This window comes from Crassostrea angulata, chromosome 7 (genome assembly GCF_025612915.1).
Source record: "Crassostrea angulata isolate pt1a10 chromosome 7, ASM2561291v2, whole genome shotgun sequence".
Classification (NCBI taxonomy): domain Eukaryota; kingdom Metazoa; phylum Mollusca; class Bivalvia; order Ostreida; family Ostreidae; genus Magallana; species Magallana angulata.
In genome coordinates this window covers 11,231,917-11,252,759 of record NC_069117.1, presented here as the reverse complement: position 1 = coordinate 11,252,759, position 20,843 = coordinate 11,231,917, and the positions used below count along the sequence as shown (strand labels likewise).

Here is a 20,843-nt window from a genome sequence, read left to right as displayed (position 1 = left end):
TAAGTCTATTTAAAGAAAAGTGCGATTCATAAGTCACAAGTAAAATATTGTTAAAAAGTGAATAATTCCAAAGATCCATAGGGATGCAACGGGGGAAAAAGCATGGAAACAAAGTTATCTTGTAACAATATGCATTACCGACTGCATTAAAACACTTTAATCGCAAGAAATTGAAAAAAAAAATTCTAACAGGGATGTAGAAACACAAACACTTGGAAGATATTATATTTTTATTAGTTTCAGCATACAATTTACAATATTTTATATATTATGGTTTCATGTAGACAAGTTTTTCACTACTATAGACATACGTCACGTGGAGTGACGCTACTATGCAAAGGTGTGGTTCCCCCTTGAAAATTGGCAACTTAAAATTACAGATAACCTTTAGGCTTATATGGTATGATCACACTTGAAAAGTAAATAAGGCAAATTGGATGGCCTTACCAAGTGAACTCCTTGGCCAGAAGGCTGATAGGGACCTGTACCAAAAAAAATTTCAAATTTATATTAACTACTCCACTGAATAAGCACAATTAAGACATTCCGATAGACTAGATGGCTACAGTGAAATAGCAGCATAATGCAAATATATATATAAATACACACACACACACACACACACACACACAGACATATATATATATATAAAAGAAAATGAACAGTTCCAAAGTTTCTATTCACTATGCGCGCACACACACACACACACACACAGCAGAAACAATATTAATAAAGCTCAATATACAAATTCAGGATTATTTCTGCAGCATTTATAGGTAGTAATTGTTAAAAGATTATCTCGAAGACATCCAAAAATATCTGGACCGAAAAATTGGCAGACAGCAAAGGTGAAAGGTTTTGAGGCCATAACTATGCGACAGGAAATATTTTAGGAATTGAATTCTTATTTCTTGAATTTTGTCCATCCTATAACACACCAGGCTTTGCAGACAATTCAATCCCATTCACTTGAATCTGTCACAATTGTAATCTGACAAGAAAAATCAGCCAAGTTCGTTGAATGTTACATAAGGTATGCTTCTCAAGGACTCAAGGACTGCTTCTCAACAACTCTCAAAAAGTATCCACTGTGTTATGTACGAACATTTTTGTGTTCAAATAATGATTTATAGATATTCACTGTTTCACAGTTCACATATTAAAAAGTCGTCTAAAAATAGAGCATCCATGTCACCAATTGAATCAGAATTTTTGATAAAATAAAAGTAGCATGTGGATGATTACAATTTGAAAGTTCAACAGTGAGTTAGTAAAGTACTGTACATTTAAGTGAGCAACATTATACTTTTGGCACATTCGACCAATGTCTAATTACTTTACATAAAAAGCTATAAATTAAGGTAAAAAATTGCAATTTGATCTAAAAACATGACCAGTGGGGTCCATGGCTTCAACTTCTAGCTCAGTTCCCCCAACACCGATCCTAACCAAGATCTTCTTCTTTGTTTTCCCTCCAGATAAATCCAATACCAAATTTCCAACACAAGTACACCCAGGATCGTCCACGAATCTGGGATTCTTTTCTGTAGAAGCATAAAAATCTAGCAGCGCCTCAACCTGACCTTCCACAGCAAAGTACTCTTTCGCCTCCTGGAACTCTCCAAGTTTAACAACTTGTCCCACCTCTACATGTTTGTCAAACACACCATCACACCAATAGAGGCCTTTTTTGGTTTTCTCTGGGAGTTTTTTACTCTCAGGATCTCCCTCTTTCCAAATGCCTGTCTTGGCTATTCCATAGGTATATTTACAAACCCTGGAAGCAATGATCTCTGGCTCAAATCCATAGATAACAGCTCCTTTTAATACAGAGAGGCTAGGGTCAGTTGGTATCACAATCTTTTTCTCTGGAAAGGTAGTCTGCAGTGTCTCTTTGATCAAAGCAGATTCAGCATACCCTCCTACAGCGAGAAATGTGGTGACCTCGGACATACTTGGTGTGTCCAAAATCTCCTTAATTATTCTAACCACATTATCAACTGATGATTTAAAAAAACTTCCAAAAAGTTTTTTAGAAATCATCATCTTGTCTCGCTTTATTTGCACATCATCTGCAAATGCTGTGTCTTGTAAACATTCCTCAATCTGGCATTCAGTCTCCTCTTTATATGCATCCAACAAAGTGACAGGAAGCCTTAAAGTGATGTTGTTCTTGTCCATTTTGGGACTATACGTGCACTTTTTCATCTCAATATCATTCATCAAATCGAGGTAGTCTCCTGGGTTTTCTTCTTTGAGCCTCATTAAAACTGGAGCACCAAACAGTCGTTTGAAGAAGGACATGATTTCATCATTTACACAAGTTCCTCCATAGTAGCCTCCACTAGCTTGGTGAAGCTCTCTTAGTCCTGCATCAGCCATCACTTCATGGGCTGTGATATCTATGGTGCCCCCTATAAAGACACATTAGAAAAATAATTTAAATATTTATACTTACCTGACACTTGGCATGAAATGCTGGGATTAATGAATGAGACACTTGAAGACGGATAAAAGTACATTTATGTTTGACATACAATCAATACAGCTATCAGATTTTCAAAAGTTTACGATATTTGGTCATGACATGCATTTTCAATATTTTTATGAAAAATTAAGGTTACCATGAATTGCAGATCACTGGCCAGTTGCAAGACCAAATATCCTAACCATGTGTTTTTTTAAATATCTTTTGCTTAAATAAGGCAATAAGGTTTGTAAATGCAATAATGGAACAGACCTCCGAGATCAAGCACCAAGTACTTGGCACCCTCTGGGAGAGATGCGATTTGTTTGGCTCCATCTTTCTGTGTGTTGATTTCCACTGGAATTTTGCGACAGTACAAGGATGCTGCTTCTGGCTCCAGGGCCAATGAAAGCTGAGAGTCCTTGAGTCCAGCCTGAAATCAAAGTTTTTAATACAATGACATTCAGAATTGAATCGGATTGAAAAATTAGCTTTTAAAAATACATGGAATTTCACGGGAAGAAAATCAAGCCACAATCAAAAGTGATGCTGCTCAGCTCTGATAAAAAATTCAGCAAAGATTTTGAATTATGACCATTAAATTTTACCAAATTGTCAATATATCTATATTATGCCATATTTATACCAACTATTTACAACTACATTCTTGTAAATTAGAATAGCAGTATCTTAATACTAACTTTTTCAGCTGCCCTCCTCATGAACTCTTTTGCCTTCAGATCCCAAATAGCTGGTACAGTGATGACCCAGTATACATCATCATAGGTAAAATCCTCCAAATTCCTGGTATTTAATCTCTTTTGCAAACTCTCTCTAAAGAATTGGATAACAGCTGCAAAGACGTCAACAGCAGGTAGCTCTTTGTCTGTGATGTCCTTTAACTTTGTTGACTCTGACAGATCCTTGTTGGAAAATAAACAGTAATCAATTACACGTTAATCATTTATGTAGAAATATGTCAAACATGAATATATTCCAGGTGCAACATCTTTGAAACCCACGGGATTTCTATCCATTCCGCTGGATTCAACCCATGAAGTTCCTATGATTATGTGAAACTTCTAATCATTATAATGGATTGATTTTTTAAAAGGCACTTACGGGATTACTGAACAGCTTCATTTTGAATTGTCTGAAAAGATAATGTTTCTTTTGCTCTGCAGGTTCCAAGTCCACAAACTCACGCTCTGCATCGTAACCAAAGCTCAGACAGTCCTTGCCATTGGGATTTATCAACACAGTCGTGGGTGCTTTGTTGGTAATAGCGGTTCCACTATTCCAGGTGTGAACACTTATTTTATTGGGGTCTCTTTTGTAATCTGCATAAATACATAAGGCAAATCCTGATCCAAAAGTACCAAAGTCTATGGCTGCTACCACCAATCGCTGATGTCTCTTTCCCTGAAAACAGTTTTGATTTCATTTATTGATAAGGTTTGATGTAAGGGTACATGATCTATATGCTGATAATTTCCACAGAGGTATATATATGTGAATCCTGTTGAGATAAAACATACTTTCATGATATATAAAAGGATTTATTAACAGTTTTGGATGCTCGCAAGTAGAAATTATGTTCACTGCCTAATTTAATACTGCTTCTTCTGCATTTACATGGGTGATCCAGAAAAAAAAATAATGAATAGCATCCATATTTTATTATACGAGGGTTGTTCGGAAATTATTGAGACAACTCGAATACTTTCTTTTCTAAGTGACGCTTTTTGGTGAAAATTGGCATAGACACTGAAGAAACGCCAACAAATAATATAACAAAGTAATATTAAAAAAATATTTAATATTTTGTTTACGACGGTAAATAAACAAGTCGGTGGTCGGGGTACCCGGTGCAGCCATGAACTCGGAGATTTAACAACTTAAATATCTACTTTATAAGTGTCCGTAGAATTACAATTAATTATAAAAGAAATCAAATTTAATATGTTCATTTTGCTGTTCTTTGCGACTAACTTTTGATTAAATTTCAGTTTAAGTGTTCGAGTTGAAATACGGATATGGTACACAAATATTTACCAAACAATAGAAATATGATAACGACTTTACATTGAATTTTGACGTCAAGGCGGCGCATTGAAAACCGTCAAACTGGTGGAAATCTCAGAAGAAGACCTTTTAAGGTCACGCAATTGCTTTAAACACTAAACGATTACAAGACAAGGTATAGAGCTTCACCTCATCATATTTTTTTTGCTGATTGTTTAACTAGAATTAGGCCAAAGGGATTAATTATGAAGTACTTTAGACACACTAACTGTTTTCAACGGTTTTAAAATATAAAAACAAATGACTGCAGGAGACATGCACAGTAATCAGACTTTTGGGTAAAAATAACTCGATTATTTCCCCCCCCCCCCCCCCCCCCCCCCCAAAAAAAAAAGAATGAGAGTAAATGTAAATGATGACATCTTGAAATGAAAACAAAAGATGAGAAATAAAGAATAATTCCGTTTGTTTGTAAGGTATTTAAAACACGGGAGCAATAAGAAGCGTTAAAATGATGTTGCGAAAGTTTGCGGTTGCGCCGGGTCGCTGGACGAAGGCACGTTGGTCAGCTTACCAGGAATGATCTATTCATGCCATGGACAAGAAACTTTTCACATTGATAAACGCTATCCTGATTTACGTTTTGGTGAAATTTCAAGAGTTTATCTTTTTTACTAAAAGAATAAGAGAAAATCAGAGACATAAATAACAATGTTATTTATGTCTCTGAGAAAATGTCTCAATAATTTCCGAACAACCCTAATACAGTGTATGTAAACTTTTGACTTAAATTAGATGTATCATTCCTTACCAATTCAGTGACATTAGCAACATCTTTATTCCATTCCTGCTGAATAAATCAAACGATTACATATATATTATTTATCAGATTAATTTTCACAATCAAAACAATACTCGCAACTTGTTTACTTTTAACTTTTATAACAAACTTTAACTGTACTAGCTGGGATGTATTTTCATTGTTATTGAAAAAAAAAATTAACCCTTTCTGTTCAGTCCCATAATGGCTTGCAAGAACCCCACTACTGGACAAATGCATTTGTCCAGTAGTGGGGTTCTTGCAAGCCATTATGGGACTGAATTTTACCAAAAGATTTTTCATTTGTGAAAGAAAACTTCAGGAAAATCTTAAGCATTTTTCCTTTGGTCAATTCGGCAAAGATAAATTTCATAATATTCTTTGGTTGATAAAACATTTGGTTAAACATGTTTAATATTATGAAATTTATCTTTGCCGAATTGACCATAGGAAAATTACTTAAGATTTTCCTGAAGTTTTCTTTCACAAATGAAAAATCTTTTGGTAAAATTCAAAACACCATGAGCTTAATAGCATAATACATAAAAAGAGCAGAAACTATCTTAAACACCCCAGCAAAATATTTTGTCAGGATGCCATTCTGTCCAACATGGTAATTTTCACAAGTATAGAATTTTCCCAGTTAGCAGTTTAGGAGGCTAACAGTTTTTATAAATATTCAAAGTCAAAGGTCAAACCTACTGTGTATCATTGAAATTGTAGTAAAAGACCAAAATTCATGAATCTGACTAAAGATACCCTGTAAATATAATTGTAAAATATGAAATACATGTAAAATATATCATATTTATTTACTTTGACAGGATTGGAAGATCTAGCTTGTGTGGCAGAAAATTTCTCTGTTTTATCCTACAAATAAACAATATATTAATATCCTTTTTCAGCTCTGAATACATTTTTAAAAATCAATAATCCATATACACTTAATAAACACCAACAGTTTTACTTGACAAGTATGCCTAAACTGTTCCAGAATATGAGTTTTGTTTATCATTTCGCCATAATTAAGGGTTGATGAGTTCAAATAGAAGGATATGGAATTAGCAGCAGTTAGCACAGTCACATGAGGTTAAAAATCTTTATTCTTTATAAATAAATGAAATAATTCCCTGTACTATTATAATAATAACAGTAATTATTATGGTACAGGGATAATCTCATCATAAAAAGAAATATTTTTAACATCAGGCACCTGTGACAGTTTGGTACTTTCTTTCAAAATCTGCGGAAACATGAGTGAATTAACTTTAGTTAGCATTTTGAGAGTATTTGATAAGCAGTACATCTCCTCTAACTGCAACCCAACTTTATTCAAGGGCGATTGTTTGGTTTATATGCTAAATAGGTTTTGAGTAAACTAGGAAAAACATACATGTATTTGTTAATCAATTTTCATAAAAAGAGATTCTGGGATATTATGCAAAACATAATTTTACCAAGGGAGTAAGTTCTTAGTTCTTGCATGTGTATAATGAAACTGAATTTATAGGCTCTTGCAAACCTCCTCATCTATCTCCTTTTACTTACATATCCTTTTTTTTAAAAACATGATGAAAACTGCATGTTAATATATGAAATGCAGAAAAGAGGTGGGGTTTTTCAAAATGCCTTTACAATAATCATTTAATGTGTAATAACACAACTACTAGTACCCAAAAGTAATTATAGAAAGTATTTATTGAATGCAATTTGATTTTCATTATCTCACTACAACACATTCCACATTCGTTTCAGTAATAACAGCTCCATTGAACGTGATTATTGCAATGCATTATAAGATCTACTGTTACATTAGAAAAGTATGTGCACAGATAATGAATGATAATAAAACAATAATAATTTCTCAAACTTTTATCAATTTGATGAATACCAGTAATTGATTTCAAGGATCCTCGCAACAAAAATAAAGTAAGACATGCAGTCACAGGAAGTTTATGGCCCTCAAAATAACGGATATCATAGGCACAACATCCATCGATCACTTAACAACCACTCAAAGACTTTTACTCTCTCTCTCTCTCTCTCTTAGCTATAACCTACAATGTAAGTTTCATATTTATTCCTTGAAAAGCAAATATGTTACACATTGCAGGAAATGGGAGTCTTCAAAACAAGAAAAAATACATGTACTAAAATTATGGGTACAAAATAGTGCATATGTATACAATGAAATATTATAAATCAAAATGTATCCTATTTGAAGCTTAGGGAGTATTGAAATTGTAAATTTTTTTGCCATTATAATAAAGAAAATTGTTACTATATACAAAATCAGCATTATTTGTTTTTTCAATTATGGTAGAATAGTATATGTTGTATACATAAATTAAGTGCCTTTCAAGTCAATTATACTAATTTCTAAAGAATTAAGAATTCTCGGGGGGGGGGGGGGGGGGGGGGGGGTAATTTGCAAAGTTGTAAAATAATTGTCATTGTGTATTACAGTTTAGATAACACTATGTGATTTACATACATGTATGGTACAGAGGGCTCACACAATATATTGAAAGGAGTAATTCCTTTTTGATGGTCTAGGGCTCTTAAAATATAAACTATAACAATGAAGCCAGTAAAATAACTTTCATCAACTGAGTTCAATTATTCAGTCACTTAAAATAGTCTTAAGTTCTGGGTTTTTTTTAATCAAGTACGGATCTTATATAAAATTGCTTCCTAACTGTAAGCATACCTTACCTGCATTGTTAAAGTTGAGATTGTCACTGACAATGGCTAAATGCATTTATCCAGATGTATATCTATAGATACATGTCCCTATGTTTTTATCCTTTTCCCACTACAATGGTTGATGTAGTTGCACTTAAGGTCAGACGACAAGTTCCTCAGTTTTATATATAACTTTTTCCAGGAATTTATTCTTGATTTACTACCGGGTACTTCTTTGACAAGCATTCTCGCAAAAAATTAGAGTACCTTATCAGGCATTTGTGCAAGATACTAGAGTATGCAATTTCCTATATAATTTTATTAAAAATACACTTGAATTACTGATATAAAATTTTTGGGCATATATATATATATTGATGCTGTTGAGTCAGACTTTGAAAAGCTCCTGACCAACTAAAAAGTCGTCCCTGATAATTTTAACGAAAGAAGAAATATCAGCTTTACAAAGGTTGAAAGTCCTAGACAAACAATCGTATTTAGCTGAAACCAACAGACAACTGACAGATGATCTTTTCTACAAGAAACTGGACTCTGATCCAACCAAAGAGTTTTCAGCTCTCATCACTGACACCCTGGACAAAATGTATGAAAATGAAGAAATTGGTGTTAATGTTTATGAAACGCTTCGCCCAGGCAACTGTAGACCGGGTTAATTTTATCTGCTTCCAAAATTTCACATGGAAGGAATGCCTGGGCACCCTATAGTGAGTGCCATCAGCCATCCCACGGAGGAAATATCTGAATTTATAGATTTACATCTCCGTCCACATATAGAGGATTTGCCATCATACCTCAAGGACACTACAAATTACCTGAATAAAACACCTTCCTCTGGCCTGCCAGACCATACTCTTCATGCTACAATGGACGTCACGTCCTTGTACATGAATATTCCTCACGATGAAGGTATCGAGGCCTGCAGGGAGGTATGGGACAGTAGAACGATTCAGCAGCCGTCAACCGAATCTCTACTCAAGCTCCTTGAACATGTTCTCAAACTGAATGATTTCATGTTTAATGGCGAACATTACATACAAATAAGTGGCACAGCTATGGGCACCAAAATGCCTCCCTCTTACACCAATATATTTATGGGAAGATTGGAATGCAACCTGCTTCTTAGAGCTCCTTTCAAACCTTTGAGCTGGTTCAGTTCATAAACGATATTGAGGTGAAATGGGTTGAAAACTGAGACTGCCTAAATGAATTCATGCATTAAATGAATTTATTGCCTTTGCCAACTCCTTCCACAATTCGATTAAATTCACAGTGGACGTATCTAGTTCCAAAAATGTATATTTGGATACCACATCAACCCTGGAAGATGGTGAAATAAAATTCAGTCTCCATACGAAACCCACAGATTCTCACCTTTAACTCAAGCCATTGAGTTAACACCCCATACTTTTAGAGGAATTCCTAAAGGATTTACAACCCGAATTAGATGGATCTGTTCTTCTGATGAAATCTTTGAAGAACAGAGCAGAATATTAAAATCCCATCTGTGTAATCAAGGCTATAATTAAAGCCCACACAGTGCAAACTGCAATTGATGAGATTGTTACCAAAGACAGGAATACCCTTTTGCAATACAAATAGAAAAAAGACAAAAGCAGAGTTCCACTTGTCACTACCTATCACCCCGCCCGTAAGAACCTCAACAGCATCCTTAGAAGTTATCTGCCCATTCTTTACACTAACGAAAGAATGGCAGATCTTTTCAAGGATCAGCCAATGGCTGCGTTTAAATGCCCAAGGAACTTAAAGGACATGAAAGTGAGGGCAAGATTAGACAACTCACTGCCAAATGCTGGTTTTAAAACATGTTCCAATGCCAGATGCCTTTTGTGCAAACATAGCGCCAACGCGGACAGTTTTAAAAGCCCCATCACGGGTTGCACTTACAAGATATTTGGCAACACGTCTTGCCGCACAGACAACTGCATCTATCTCATCAGTTGCAAAGTTTGCTCTAAGCAAGATGTTGGTGAAACTGGTGACCCCCGCAGAAGGATCAATAACCACCGTTCTACCATAAAAACCAAAAAATCAAGGAGCCCGTCGGGTTTTAATACGAGTGGTCACAAATGGGAAGACATGACAGTATTGGTTATTGACCATAGTCCTCATTGGATGCGGAGAGGAAAAGCAAAGAAAAGTTCTGGATGCACAGACTCAAATCATTCAGACCTGATGGCATGAACAAGCAAATTAACGTCTCATCGCCTTACATCACCTGAACCCATATAGTAATTTTATCAAATATGTCAACTGCGCCTCTTTCAGTTATTAGTCTCCTTTACTATCTTTGATTTGTTAATAACTAGTTTTTATAATTTCTTTATTTTTAATTTTCCATTTATTTTTTTTCCTATTTAATCAAACTCTTACCCATTATAAACTTAATTGAAAAATTCGGGTCTAAATCATAAGTGCCATACGAGTAAACAACAGGGGTTCAAATTTTCATTTCTTAACTTGGACGTCAATTTTAAATAGTTATATATTTTATTATTTTATTTTTTAAATTGTAATCATTTTTTTAAAGATGATAATAAATAATCATAATTTTATTTGGTATATTATTAGGTTGTTGAAAATTTGAAAAATAATTATCATTTTTCAAGGACCATAATATACAACAATTAACAATAGTTTACACTGCACTACACATTAAAGAGTTAAGACTGCATACAACCCAACATTTGGGGGTGCAGAACAGTGAAAACCAGGGGGTAGGAATTTTAAAGCAACAGTTTCACGATTCTCCAGATACTTAATCACATGGTAAATTTTTATTGCTATTCTATTTAACATTTTACATTAAAATAAGATATACTGTAAAATAATTTTAATTTGTGAAGGCCAGTTTTCATGGATTATGGGTTTTTTGCTCATTCATGGGGATCTGATTTTGTGGATGTGTCAGTTTTTAAGTTTCATTAAAAAAAAGACAACTTTTCTAGATTTGTTTTCATTAAGGATGCAAATTCATGGCTGAGGGCTACCAATGAATACCTCAAAAATTGAGCCACCACGAATTCTAATGATTCCACAGTATTTTTTAACCATTAAGATATTAATATTATTTATGAACCAACTAACAGCATACAATCTAAATTTTACTACAGTTTTGTACCAAATTGCTTTAATAAAGATGGAATCATTCTGTTATTCCATATATAATCACTCTATAAGAGTACATAGGATACTACACAGAGCGACATACCTTCACTCGCTGGGTTGAATCGGATTCATCCCGTTGGGTATGTCTACTTTCCCCTGTCTCTCCAGTCTTTGGCCTCTCTTTGGATCCTGCTCCTGACCTCTCTTTTTTTCGGTGGGATCTTTCTTTTTTGTGATCAGCAGATTTTTTTCTTCCTGAATCAGACTCCTCTTTGGTTTCCTTTGTCTTTGAACCCTCCGCTGTTGATGCCTCCTCCTCCTTCTGAACAACAAGAGTAAAAAGTTCTCATTCAAGAGCCTGTTTACTCACAAGTTTTTTTCCCTGTTTAATTTTCATTGCACTCACCCTGATAGACAGTAATGAATTAATTTTCAATGGGGCATTCTGAAAACTGCATGTTAATACTTCTCTTTTGAACCACTACTGTCATGGCTTATTCAAATTGGGAGAAATCTATTACAACCATGATTGGGGAAAATAGCATGATACAAAATTAATATTTACTTCGTACAATAGATCTGCTTTATTTCAGCAATTTTCAATATACCCGATAAATTAAACTTTAGCCAAGAATGACAGCTCAGGTACAATTAAAACAGCTATAGGTCTTGGCAATTCAGAAAGACATAAATCTGCAAAACTATATGTCAAGGAATATAGCAAAAGTTGGAAAAAACCTCTGGTAATTTATAGAAATTGTGGTTGCTTTGTGTCCATCCTCACAATGTCAGGGGTCTCGAGTCCACTAATCCACTGAGTCCCATGGTCACGAGCGGACTCAGGACCCCTGATGCTGTGAGGATATATTGTGTCAATACCTTTGAAGATCAATAAAAAGACTAATTTTTTTAGTGATAATTTATCAAAATCCAATTCAAATATCACTGCAAACATACTGATGGTTTATTCTACTTTAATTATTTAGCTATTCCCTTAGTTAATAACTAAGTTATTCCCTCAATAAAGTAAAATAAGTCATTCTTGGGGAGCTTTACAAACACATAATTTGAAAAGAATAAAATGGCCGGGTTTTGACAAGAAATCTTTTTAAAAATAATTAACTGCCAACTCATATTTGACCAATCAAATTACTAAAGCTTCAGTACTTGTATAATAAAGAAATATATATCGGTTTCTATCCAGCATGACTTTTCCAATTGTGTCACATTCAATTTCTGCAGTGAGTATAACCATGTGAATACCGGCCTCCTGACCACAAACTTTCCAATGGTCAAATCTACTTATCACTGATTGGTTGCTGGGACAGGGTTACCTCTTTTTCAATACTATACTGTTGTATACATGTACATGTATACTTTACACTATATTCATGAACATAAAAAAGTCATCGATCTTTCTACCAGTAATTGTAACAAATGAAAACAATAGTCTTCAAATATTTTAGTTGCACATGTATCAACAACCTTCCGTTAATATGAAAAATGTGTACTCATGCAGTCAGTCAAATTCATACATATATACATGACATATATCATTGTATTAATTGTGTTTGTGCCGATAAAATATTTGTGTTTGTATTTGTATATATCAGCTTCTGATGAAAAAGATATCTCTCTCTTTTACATTCTCTCATTTGTTTAATTGAATACAAATAGTTATTATGATCTATAAGTGGGTATATAACCCTGATGATGGTGAGGAAAGTTTCAAAATACTTCCTACATGCATTACAATATGACATAAATGGAATTACAAACTGTAGTAGCATCTTAAAATTACTGTCAGAGATGTTTCTGTATAATATGAAACCCTGTCATCTTAAACTACCCAGTATATAAACTAAATGGCAGTATACAACATGCATGACAATGGCATGTTCAAATAAAATGCACAATATTGTTGTTCATTCAGTACATACATATGTCTACTGATAACTCTGCCTAATCAACCAATCAGTGACTCGTTGATTTGGTCAAGTAAAGGTTATATCTGCTGTCAAATTGAATATGACGCAATTAGAAAAGTCACACCAAAAAGAAATTGAAAATAAACATTGACAAACACAATACATGTACTTACCTTAGACTCTGCGTTTCCCATTTCAGTATACCATGATCACCAATCTGTCGAGTTAAAAAAAAAAATGAACAAATTTTTATCATCAGAGATTTAATTCTGTGATTTTAATACCAGTGATGACTTCAGTTCGTTGGAATTAATTTTTTGCAACCAAGTCTATTTCAGCAATTTATTATCATAAATAATTATGCAAAATATTTCATATTTTGCCAAGTAACATATGTAGGATATGTTATTAGGTCGAAATTTCTTGAAGGTGACAGAGTTACATGTAGTGTAGCGTCAGAGTTTTTCTTTCTCCCTTCATGGAGTGAACTCAAAGTGAGTGAGATTACTCCAACATTGAATGGTGAACAAGTATTTTAAAAAGTTTGAACATTTAAAAGGATAAAAAGTTAATTAACGAGTTAATGATGTAGTATGTTAGACACTGATGGTCTGTATTTGTCTAAAGGCGAGTTCTTAATAGTGGGAATGGGATGTTGTCCAACCCATTATGGTTGCTGGTATAAAAGAGTGCTTGTAAATATCGATCTGTCCTGGTGCTGATCTGGCAGATGTTTATTATATGTATTTGCCATGAAACCATGAGTTAATTCTGCTGTTGGTAAACTGAAGTACTAGTGTATAGTTGGTGGACCTGAACTTTTACAATGGGATGGTATATCTTGTAGAACATAATGTAATTCCGGGCCCTCCTGTTGCACCATAATGGTCACACTTCCTGGATCCGTGGTTTGTTTCTTGGCACTGTGCCTAGCATTGGATCCATTGATATTGGTAGGAGTTCCATACAACCAAGACATACACAGCCAATTGTGCCTCACGTGAATTTCACGTGAAGTTTCATCCGATATTCATGTGAAATTCGTGTGAAGTGAAATTTACGTGAAATTGTTCATGTGAATTTCACTTGAAAAAACTTCACGTGAAATTCATGTGAAAAATTTCACATGAAAATCGCGTGAGTGCTCTTTTCACACGAGTTTCACGTGAAAATTTCACCTTATTATGCCTTGTTGATGTAGACAAGTTAAAAAATTATCAGGTCCGAATTCCATAGAGGTTTATATAGAGCTTGGGTAGTGACGGAATTATCATTATGCGATGTATACGTGTTAAATTCACGAAATTCACAAACATTAAGTACAAGTGTAATGGAAATAATTTGATTTTTAAATCAAATTAAGATTAATAAAAAATATTATTAAAAAAATGCGTACCCATTCTCGTGATTTGATAACTTCAGATAAGTGCGGAACTTTCCAACAGTTTTTAACTTTTTTCTACTTTCGTTTTACATAATCGACAGAATTTATCTATATACTTTGAGCTACAAAGATTAATATTTTAAAAAATCGAATGTATCAAACCCCTTTAATGTAACTGTCACTCGGTGAAAGTACAATAAAATCGTGCTACCAAAATAAAAAGCTCTAGGGCCTACCTCTCATCGAAATATACGGATAACTCCAAATCAGGGAGGCAACTCTGTTCGGAGAATGTTACATACAACGGGGTTTTCCAGAGGATTTTCGATTGAGTCGCACAAGAGTAGACATTTGTTAAAATATCCAAATGAGTTTAGAAAAATTTGTAAACCAACACATTCAGCTTCTTGATAAGGAGCGAGAGGCTGAGATAGAAGAGACGAGGTATAGAAGAACGTGTTCTTAATTATGATCTACATAGTAAATTCGAATTTCCTCTATCTGTATTAATATGATTAACTCCTCGTGCACCCAGAATGCAATATCAACATTGATCAACTGGCCTATTATCGGTTGAATGAGTATATATCTATCACACATTTATGTTTGATTCATTTATTTATTTGTTTGTAACAAGTTTCAGGTCAACTTTTTGGGGCAAAATTAATACTACTGTACTGTATTTATAAATTTAAAATACATGTATTTTATTGGCACAAACACTAAACAAAAAATGCTATTGGCAATTAATTAAGGACCCATTAAACATGTTAAAAGTCATCAAATATTGAGTCATGATGACACACTAGACAAGGATTCAAACCAGGCCACCACGATGCTCAACCAACTGAGCCATCTGGTGCCTGCAATTGAAACAGTGTGAAAGTCATATTCCTTCCCCTAAAAAATGATCTTCGCCTTTAAAGATCAACATCACAGGTTTTTTGTCCTGCCAGTTCCAGGGAATAGTTATATGGCTCCAAATGTAATGCCCGCGTTGAAGAAATATTAAGGAACCAAGATGAGGTTTAAAACCCAGCATTTATATGATAATGTATATTCTTTGTCTATGAAAAGTCCCTCTATTAATAAAGTACATGCACATATAGGGTACTAAACACATGCAGGCACCTGCATGATGATAAAAGTATTTGGTTTAATAAAAAATATATATCATTTGTAGTATTATAGCACAGGGGATAATTTTATTTTATACTAAAAGAAATATTTTTAATGTCACTCGGGCGCCTGTGGGTGTAAAGGCACAGTAAGCTATTGAATTTTCATATCAAAACTTAAATTGAATTATATCTAACTGCCCATTGTTTTATTTTAAAGACATGTCAATGAAACATTGCCACCAAAGGAGCTTCAAAGGAGAGGAGTTTGTTTGCTGAAGCTTCATATTAGATCCCGTCGAACTGGCTTTTATGGGAGAACAGTTGTCACGTTTGAACCAGGAGGAGCACTCCAAGAGTTACCTGCCCATAATATTACACCTGGTAGCTAATTTTTATGTATCAGTAGTTATGGTACCTATAAATTCGCTCTCTACAGTTAAAAGTTTTATTTTCATCATTTTTTTGTTTCGATACATATGAATCCCCCTGTGCCAGAACTATATAATTCACTATAGTGATGACAGACTTTTGTTTTGAAATGCTTGAAATGTAAGATTTTATGATATTATAAAATGTATATGCAAACGACATGAAAGACCCAACAGACTTCTTGAAATAAATAATGTTAAAAATTGTGCAAGGTCCAAATGGCTCAATGATATCGGATATTTAGAAATACCCATAGGCATTTTATTCTTTTGTGTCAATTTTTCTGAATAAAGTGAGTTGACAATCTTAAACTTTTAAGCTCAAATGAGCTTTTCTGATCGCATTTTGCCTGTCGTTCATTTATCCGTTCATCTGTCTGTCTGTCTGTCCATTAACTTTTCACATTTTCAACATCACGGGGGAAAATGGATTTTAATTTATACAGGATCTACATGTACTGTGGAATCATTAGAATTCGTGGTGGCTCAATTTTTGTGGTATTCGTGGGTAGCCCTCGCCCATGAATTTACATCCTCAACGAATCGAAATTACCTACTGAAACTGAAAACTGACTCATCCACGAAATTAGATCCCCACGAACAAGCAAAAAACCAACAATCCACAAAAATTGGCCCCCACGAAATTTTATGATTCCACAGTATTATATTACATTATCCAGATAGTTTGTATTATGACTCCATGAAACTGATTTTATCAGACCTATTGTTCCTCAGATGAGCAATGTGGTCCATGGGCCTCTTGTTTCCATGTATCATTTCATTTGCTCTGCATATTTTGGTTTTAAATTGTCAAAAAGTGACAGGAAAAAAGAAACCTGGGACAGAGCACATGTATACCTTTTCCACCAAAATCAGTACATGAAAGTCATAAAGTTTAGTGTTGCATATTGATTTAATATCAATGCTTATTTATTTCTCTTCTATAGGTGATATAGTTAGCCTGACTGCCAGCTCGGCCCATCAAGGCGATGAGGGTTTTGGGTCAGGCATTGTGACACATGCTGGAAAGTCGGCCATTAGTGTAGCATTTGATGACAAGGAGGATTTGTATGATTTACAGGAGGAGGATCTCTACAAGCTTACCAAGCTTGCTAATGATGTCACGTACAAACGACTAAAAAAGTGAGCAGAAGAACTCTACATTTCATGTTGAAAGAATGTATAATAAAAATCTATTTTCTCTTGGGTTACACAGATTAGAAATTGTCCAGGATAATATACACATATCTCATGTAGTATTCTAGAGGGCAGCAGAATTGATGTTTAACCCCATGCACAGCACACACAAAAAAATTGCATAACTGGTTCTCAATCTGAATGTTTTATCGAATACAAACTCAGTTACAAAACTTCATTGCGGCTTCTGTGCAGAATTTCATACTGTGTTGGATGTAAACAGCATTGATTTGTGTTTTTATTTATCTCCAGTGCACTGAATAATCTGAAAAAGGGTGATTTTGGTGGATCAAGTAGACTTGTGGATGTGTTGTTTGGAGAAACAGACCTGTCTTCTCCTTACAACCTCAAAGGTTGGCACCATCGCTTGGTTTTATTTTCATTTTACTGTATTTACTGTAAAGAAGGATGTTATATACCGGTATTTTTAATTTTATTGTGCATGTATAATGTTGACTAGGAAGTAAATACAACCAGGAAGGTAGATCAATAGCACTTGACAACAATACAAGCCTTAAGTACTCATCTGTAATTGAATACTTCACTTTCCAATGTTAACCCCTCTCTCTCTCTCTCTCTCTCTCTCTCTCTCTCTCTCTCTCTCTCTCTCTCTCTCTCTCACACACACACACACACACTGAGCAGTGGATGTTTGTGATCTTTCAGACATCCACCTGGTAAATTCTGGACTGGATGAGTCACAAGAAGATGCTGTTAGGTTTGCTCTTGCTCAGCCAGAAGTAGCCATTGTGCATGGTCCTCCAGGCACAGGGAAGACCACTACTGTCATAGAAATCATCATCCAGGCTATCAAGCAGGGCAACAAGGTAAGACATTCATTAATAGTGAAAGAAATCATTGTCAAAGTCATCACACAGGGCATCAAGGTAAGATAGCTGCAGGTCTGTAGCTCCTGGTCTGAAAAAAATCAGATGGACGACCTGGGAGCTACAGTGCCTCCAATAGTAAAAATCTGCAATTTACGGCACACAAAAAATTGTGCTAGTTTTGTGATTATTCTGATTATTGATTATTCTCATTTTCAAACACATTCTGTACAAATATTTGATTCCAAAACATTCCTAGGACATTTTACTACAGATATCGACACTTCAGTTGCCTCTGATATTCTTTTAAACACCATCACCAGTCCCGTAAAGTGAAGTGGAGCAGTTTGTTTACATGTAAAAATGGCAACTCTGGATCTCGACGTTAATTAATATACTTTATTTTCCGCGGTCGGTTAGCATGTTTAAGAGAAAGTCTGAGGCAAGTAAAATGATGATATCAGTTGTAAATTGCCTGAAAAATTTAATGGTACTTATTGTTTTCACAGAATTTGTGTGAAAATGAGGTTAATCAGTCCAAATCTAGTGCAATTTTTTGTGCGCCGAAAATTGCAGATTTTACGATGGGAGGCACTGTAGCTCCCAGGTCGTCCATCCGAATTTTTTCAGACCGGGAGCTACAGACCTGCAGCTACAAGGTAAGACAAATACAATTCTAGAAATAATCATCCACACCGCCAAACATGGCAAGAAGGTATGACCTCTAGAGTCATTGAAATCATCATCAAGGCCATGAAACAGACCAGCAAGGTAAGACAACTAAAGTCATAGAAATCACCATACAGGCCATCAAACAGGGCAACAAGGTAGGCAACTGTTATATGTAGGTACATGTAATCATGTATGTTCAACAATACTATCTTTGCAAACTAATATATGATTGTATTCTCTCAACATGACAGATTTTGGCTTGTGCACCATCTAACATTGCTGTTGACAATTTAGTGGAACGACTGGCCCAGCATAAACAAAAGGTGGTGCGACTTGGTCATCCAGCAAGAGTTCTGCCACATATACAGAAATATTCTCTAGATGCTATCTTGTCTTCCAGTGAAGAAACACGTTTAGTGGAGGATGTCCGCAAAGATCTTGATAAAAATCTGGTAATTGTCTGAAGTAAATTAAGAGCTGCTATCCCAGGTTGAACTATATTGAATTTTATGCAAATTTACCTCTTTTCACTCTCTGTCCAGTCTGCCATTAGAAAAACCAGAGATCATGGAGAAAAGCAAAAAATACGAGAAGACGTAAAGTATTTACGAAAAGAATTGAGACAGAGGGAGGAAGCTGCCTCCAAAGAAGTCCTGAAAAGAGCTGATGTTGTCTTAGCAACCCTTAGCTCAGCTGACCCGAGAGGACCAATTAGATATCTCGATAATGAACACTTTGATCTGGTTGTGATTGATGAATGTTCACAGGTAAATTGTAGGAAGATTTCAGCATTTTGATTCTGGATGCCCAAATAATTAGCATTTGTTAAAATTATATAACTGAGATGTAAACAAATTAGATAAAAAATGCATTTCTTTGTAAAATCATTTTCAAGATAAAGTGTCTGCCTAACAGCATTATTGAAATTTTGTGAAGTTGATAGAGACTAAAGTGATAACATTATAGTACATCATATAGTAATACTTCATCAATTCGAAAGTTGTTAACTTTATTATGCCTTGCTTTTTTCTAAAAAAAAATTAAAGTTTTAATTAAAGTTTTATGGACGTTGATTGAATTGAAGCAAAGTTAAAGTTATTTAATCTGTTACTGGGGTCATCACACACATACAGCTGATGTGTAAATTATTGATTACCATAGATCTAAGAATCTTATTTTACCTGTGATCAGATTTGTCTGTACAGATATTGATTTCTGAACAGGCGGTTGAGGCGGCCTGTTGGATTCCCCTTTTGAGGGCCCCACGGTGTGTTTTAGCTGGAGACCATTTACAGCTTCCACCCACAATACTCAGCAAAGAGTAAGGAATTCTATCTGAAATTTGAGTGATGGTTTTATATAAATATGTGAATGCTTTAAAAATATGTAAATGTTGAAATGAAAAATAAAAGTTAAGTAAGAGTTAAAATAACAATTCAGTACTGTAAATTTTTTATTTTATGTGAGTATTTAATTCCACGATTACAGTGTTTTGCAGCAAATGATGAAGGTATAACATCGTGAGCACCGTTTTATTGACATTATTTCATATAGCTCAAAACTGTCTGAAAAGTAAAAGCGAGATTTTAAAATCTGCTAGGACTGCTTCTTGCAATTTTACACTGTATTAATTCTTTGCATTTAGCAAGGAATTAACAGTAGTTGATTAATTGTAGGACATAGATTACTAGTACATGTATAATGATACCCTCCCTTGAGACCCTTCTTCAACACCATTTCTGTTACGTATGTAGATGTCGCATGTTTTATTTCAAATTTCTTTATCTTACATGCTTGTTGTTTTCCTTTATCCTTAGAGCTGCTAGTGCCGGCCTAGAGACAACCTTGATGGAGAGACTTCTTGACCTTTATGGTGGCAAGGTCATGAGGATGCTGACCACTCAGTACAGGATGCACCAGCTGATCATGCAGTGGTCCTCGGATCAGCTGTACGAGGGCAAGCTCACTGCTCACTCCTCAGTGGCTACACATCTCCTCAGGTAGGAAAAGTCCTCATTAGGGTACTTCCTTGTATTACATGCCATTGTCAAAACAATATCATGATACAATATCATCATTTATAACATGATATCATACTATATGATACAATTATATAATATCATTTGTCACAATATTGCGATG

At 34.7% G+C, this 20,843-nt stretch overlaps 2 protein-coding genes across 9 annotated transcripts in view; one reads left to right on the top strand and one right to left on the bottom strand.

Annotated features, from left to right (window-relative positions):
• Positions 1–217: 217 nt before the first annotated feature.
• On the bottom strand, positions 218–14,775 carry LOC128156140 (heat shock 70 kDa protein 12A-like). 7 transcript variants are annotated; one of them, XM_052818165.1, is made up of 9 exons: positions 14,693–14,775; positions 13,246–13,289; positions 11,248–11,466; positions 6,129–6,182; positions 5,304–5,342; positions 3,590–3,889; positions 3,169–3,390; positions 2,741–2,900; positions 218–2,414 (listed from the first exon to the last, which is right to left on the bottom strand). In XM_052818165.1, exons 2-9 carry the CDS (start codon positions 13,264–13,266, stop codon positions 1,357–1,359), a joined length of 2,073 nt encoding a protein of 690 aa, XP_052674125.1. In that variant the 5' UTR covers positions 13,267–13,289; positions 14,693–14,775; the 3' UTR covers positions 218–1,356. The 7 variants fall into 7 exon arrangements, with proteins under 7 accessions (XP_052674125.1, XP_052674128.1, XP_052674126.1 ...); XM_052818168.1 differs by having other exon boundaries at positions 5,304–5,339; XM_052818166.1 differs by lacking the exon at positions 14,693–14,775 and adding an exon at positions 14,469–14,653.
• Positions 14,717–20,843, top strand: part of LOC128156139 (DNA-binding protein SMUBP-2-like) — a 14,524-nt gene continuing 8,397 nt past the window's right edge. For both annotated transcript variants that reach the window (XM_052818164.1, XM_052818163.1), the window contains exons 1-9: positions 14,717–14,900; positions 15,795–15,958; positions 16,953–17,148; positions 17,455–17,555; positions 17,869–18,029; positions 18,953–19,153; positions 19,244–19,468; positions 19,925–20,022; positions 20,519–20,701. In XM_052818164.1, the coding sequence (XP_052674124.1) occupies positions 14,824–14,900; positions 15,795–15,958; positions 16,953–17,148; positions 17,455–17,555; positions 17,869–18,029; positions 18,953–19,153; positions 19,244–19,468; positions 19,925–20,022; positions 20,519–20,701 (1,406 nt within the window). In that variant the 5' untranslated portion in view covers positions 14,717–14,823. The remainder of the gene's footprint in view (positions 14,901–15,794; positions 15,959–16,952; positions 17,149–17,454; positions 17,556–17,868; positions 18,030–18,952; positions 19,154–19,243; positions 19,469–19,924; positions 20,023–20,518; positions 20,702–20,843) is intronic.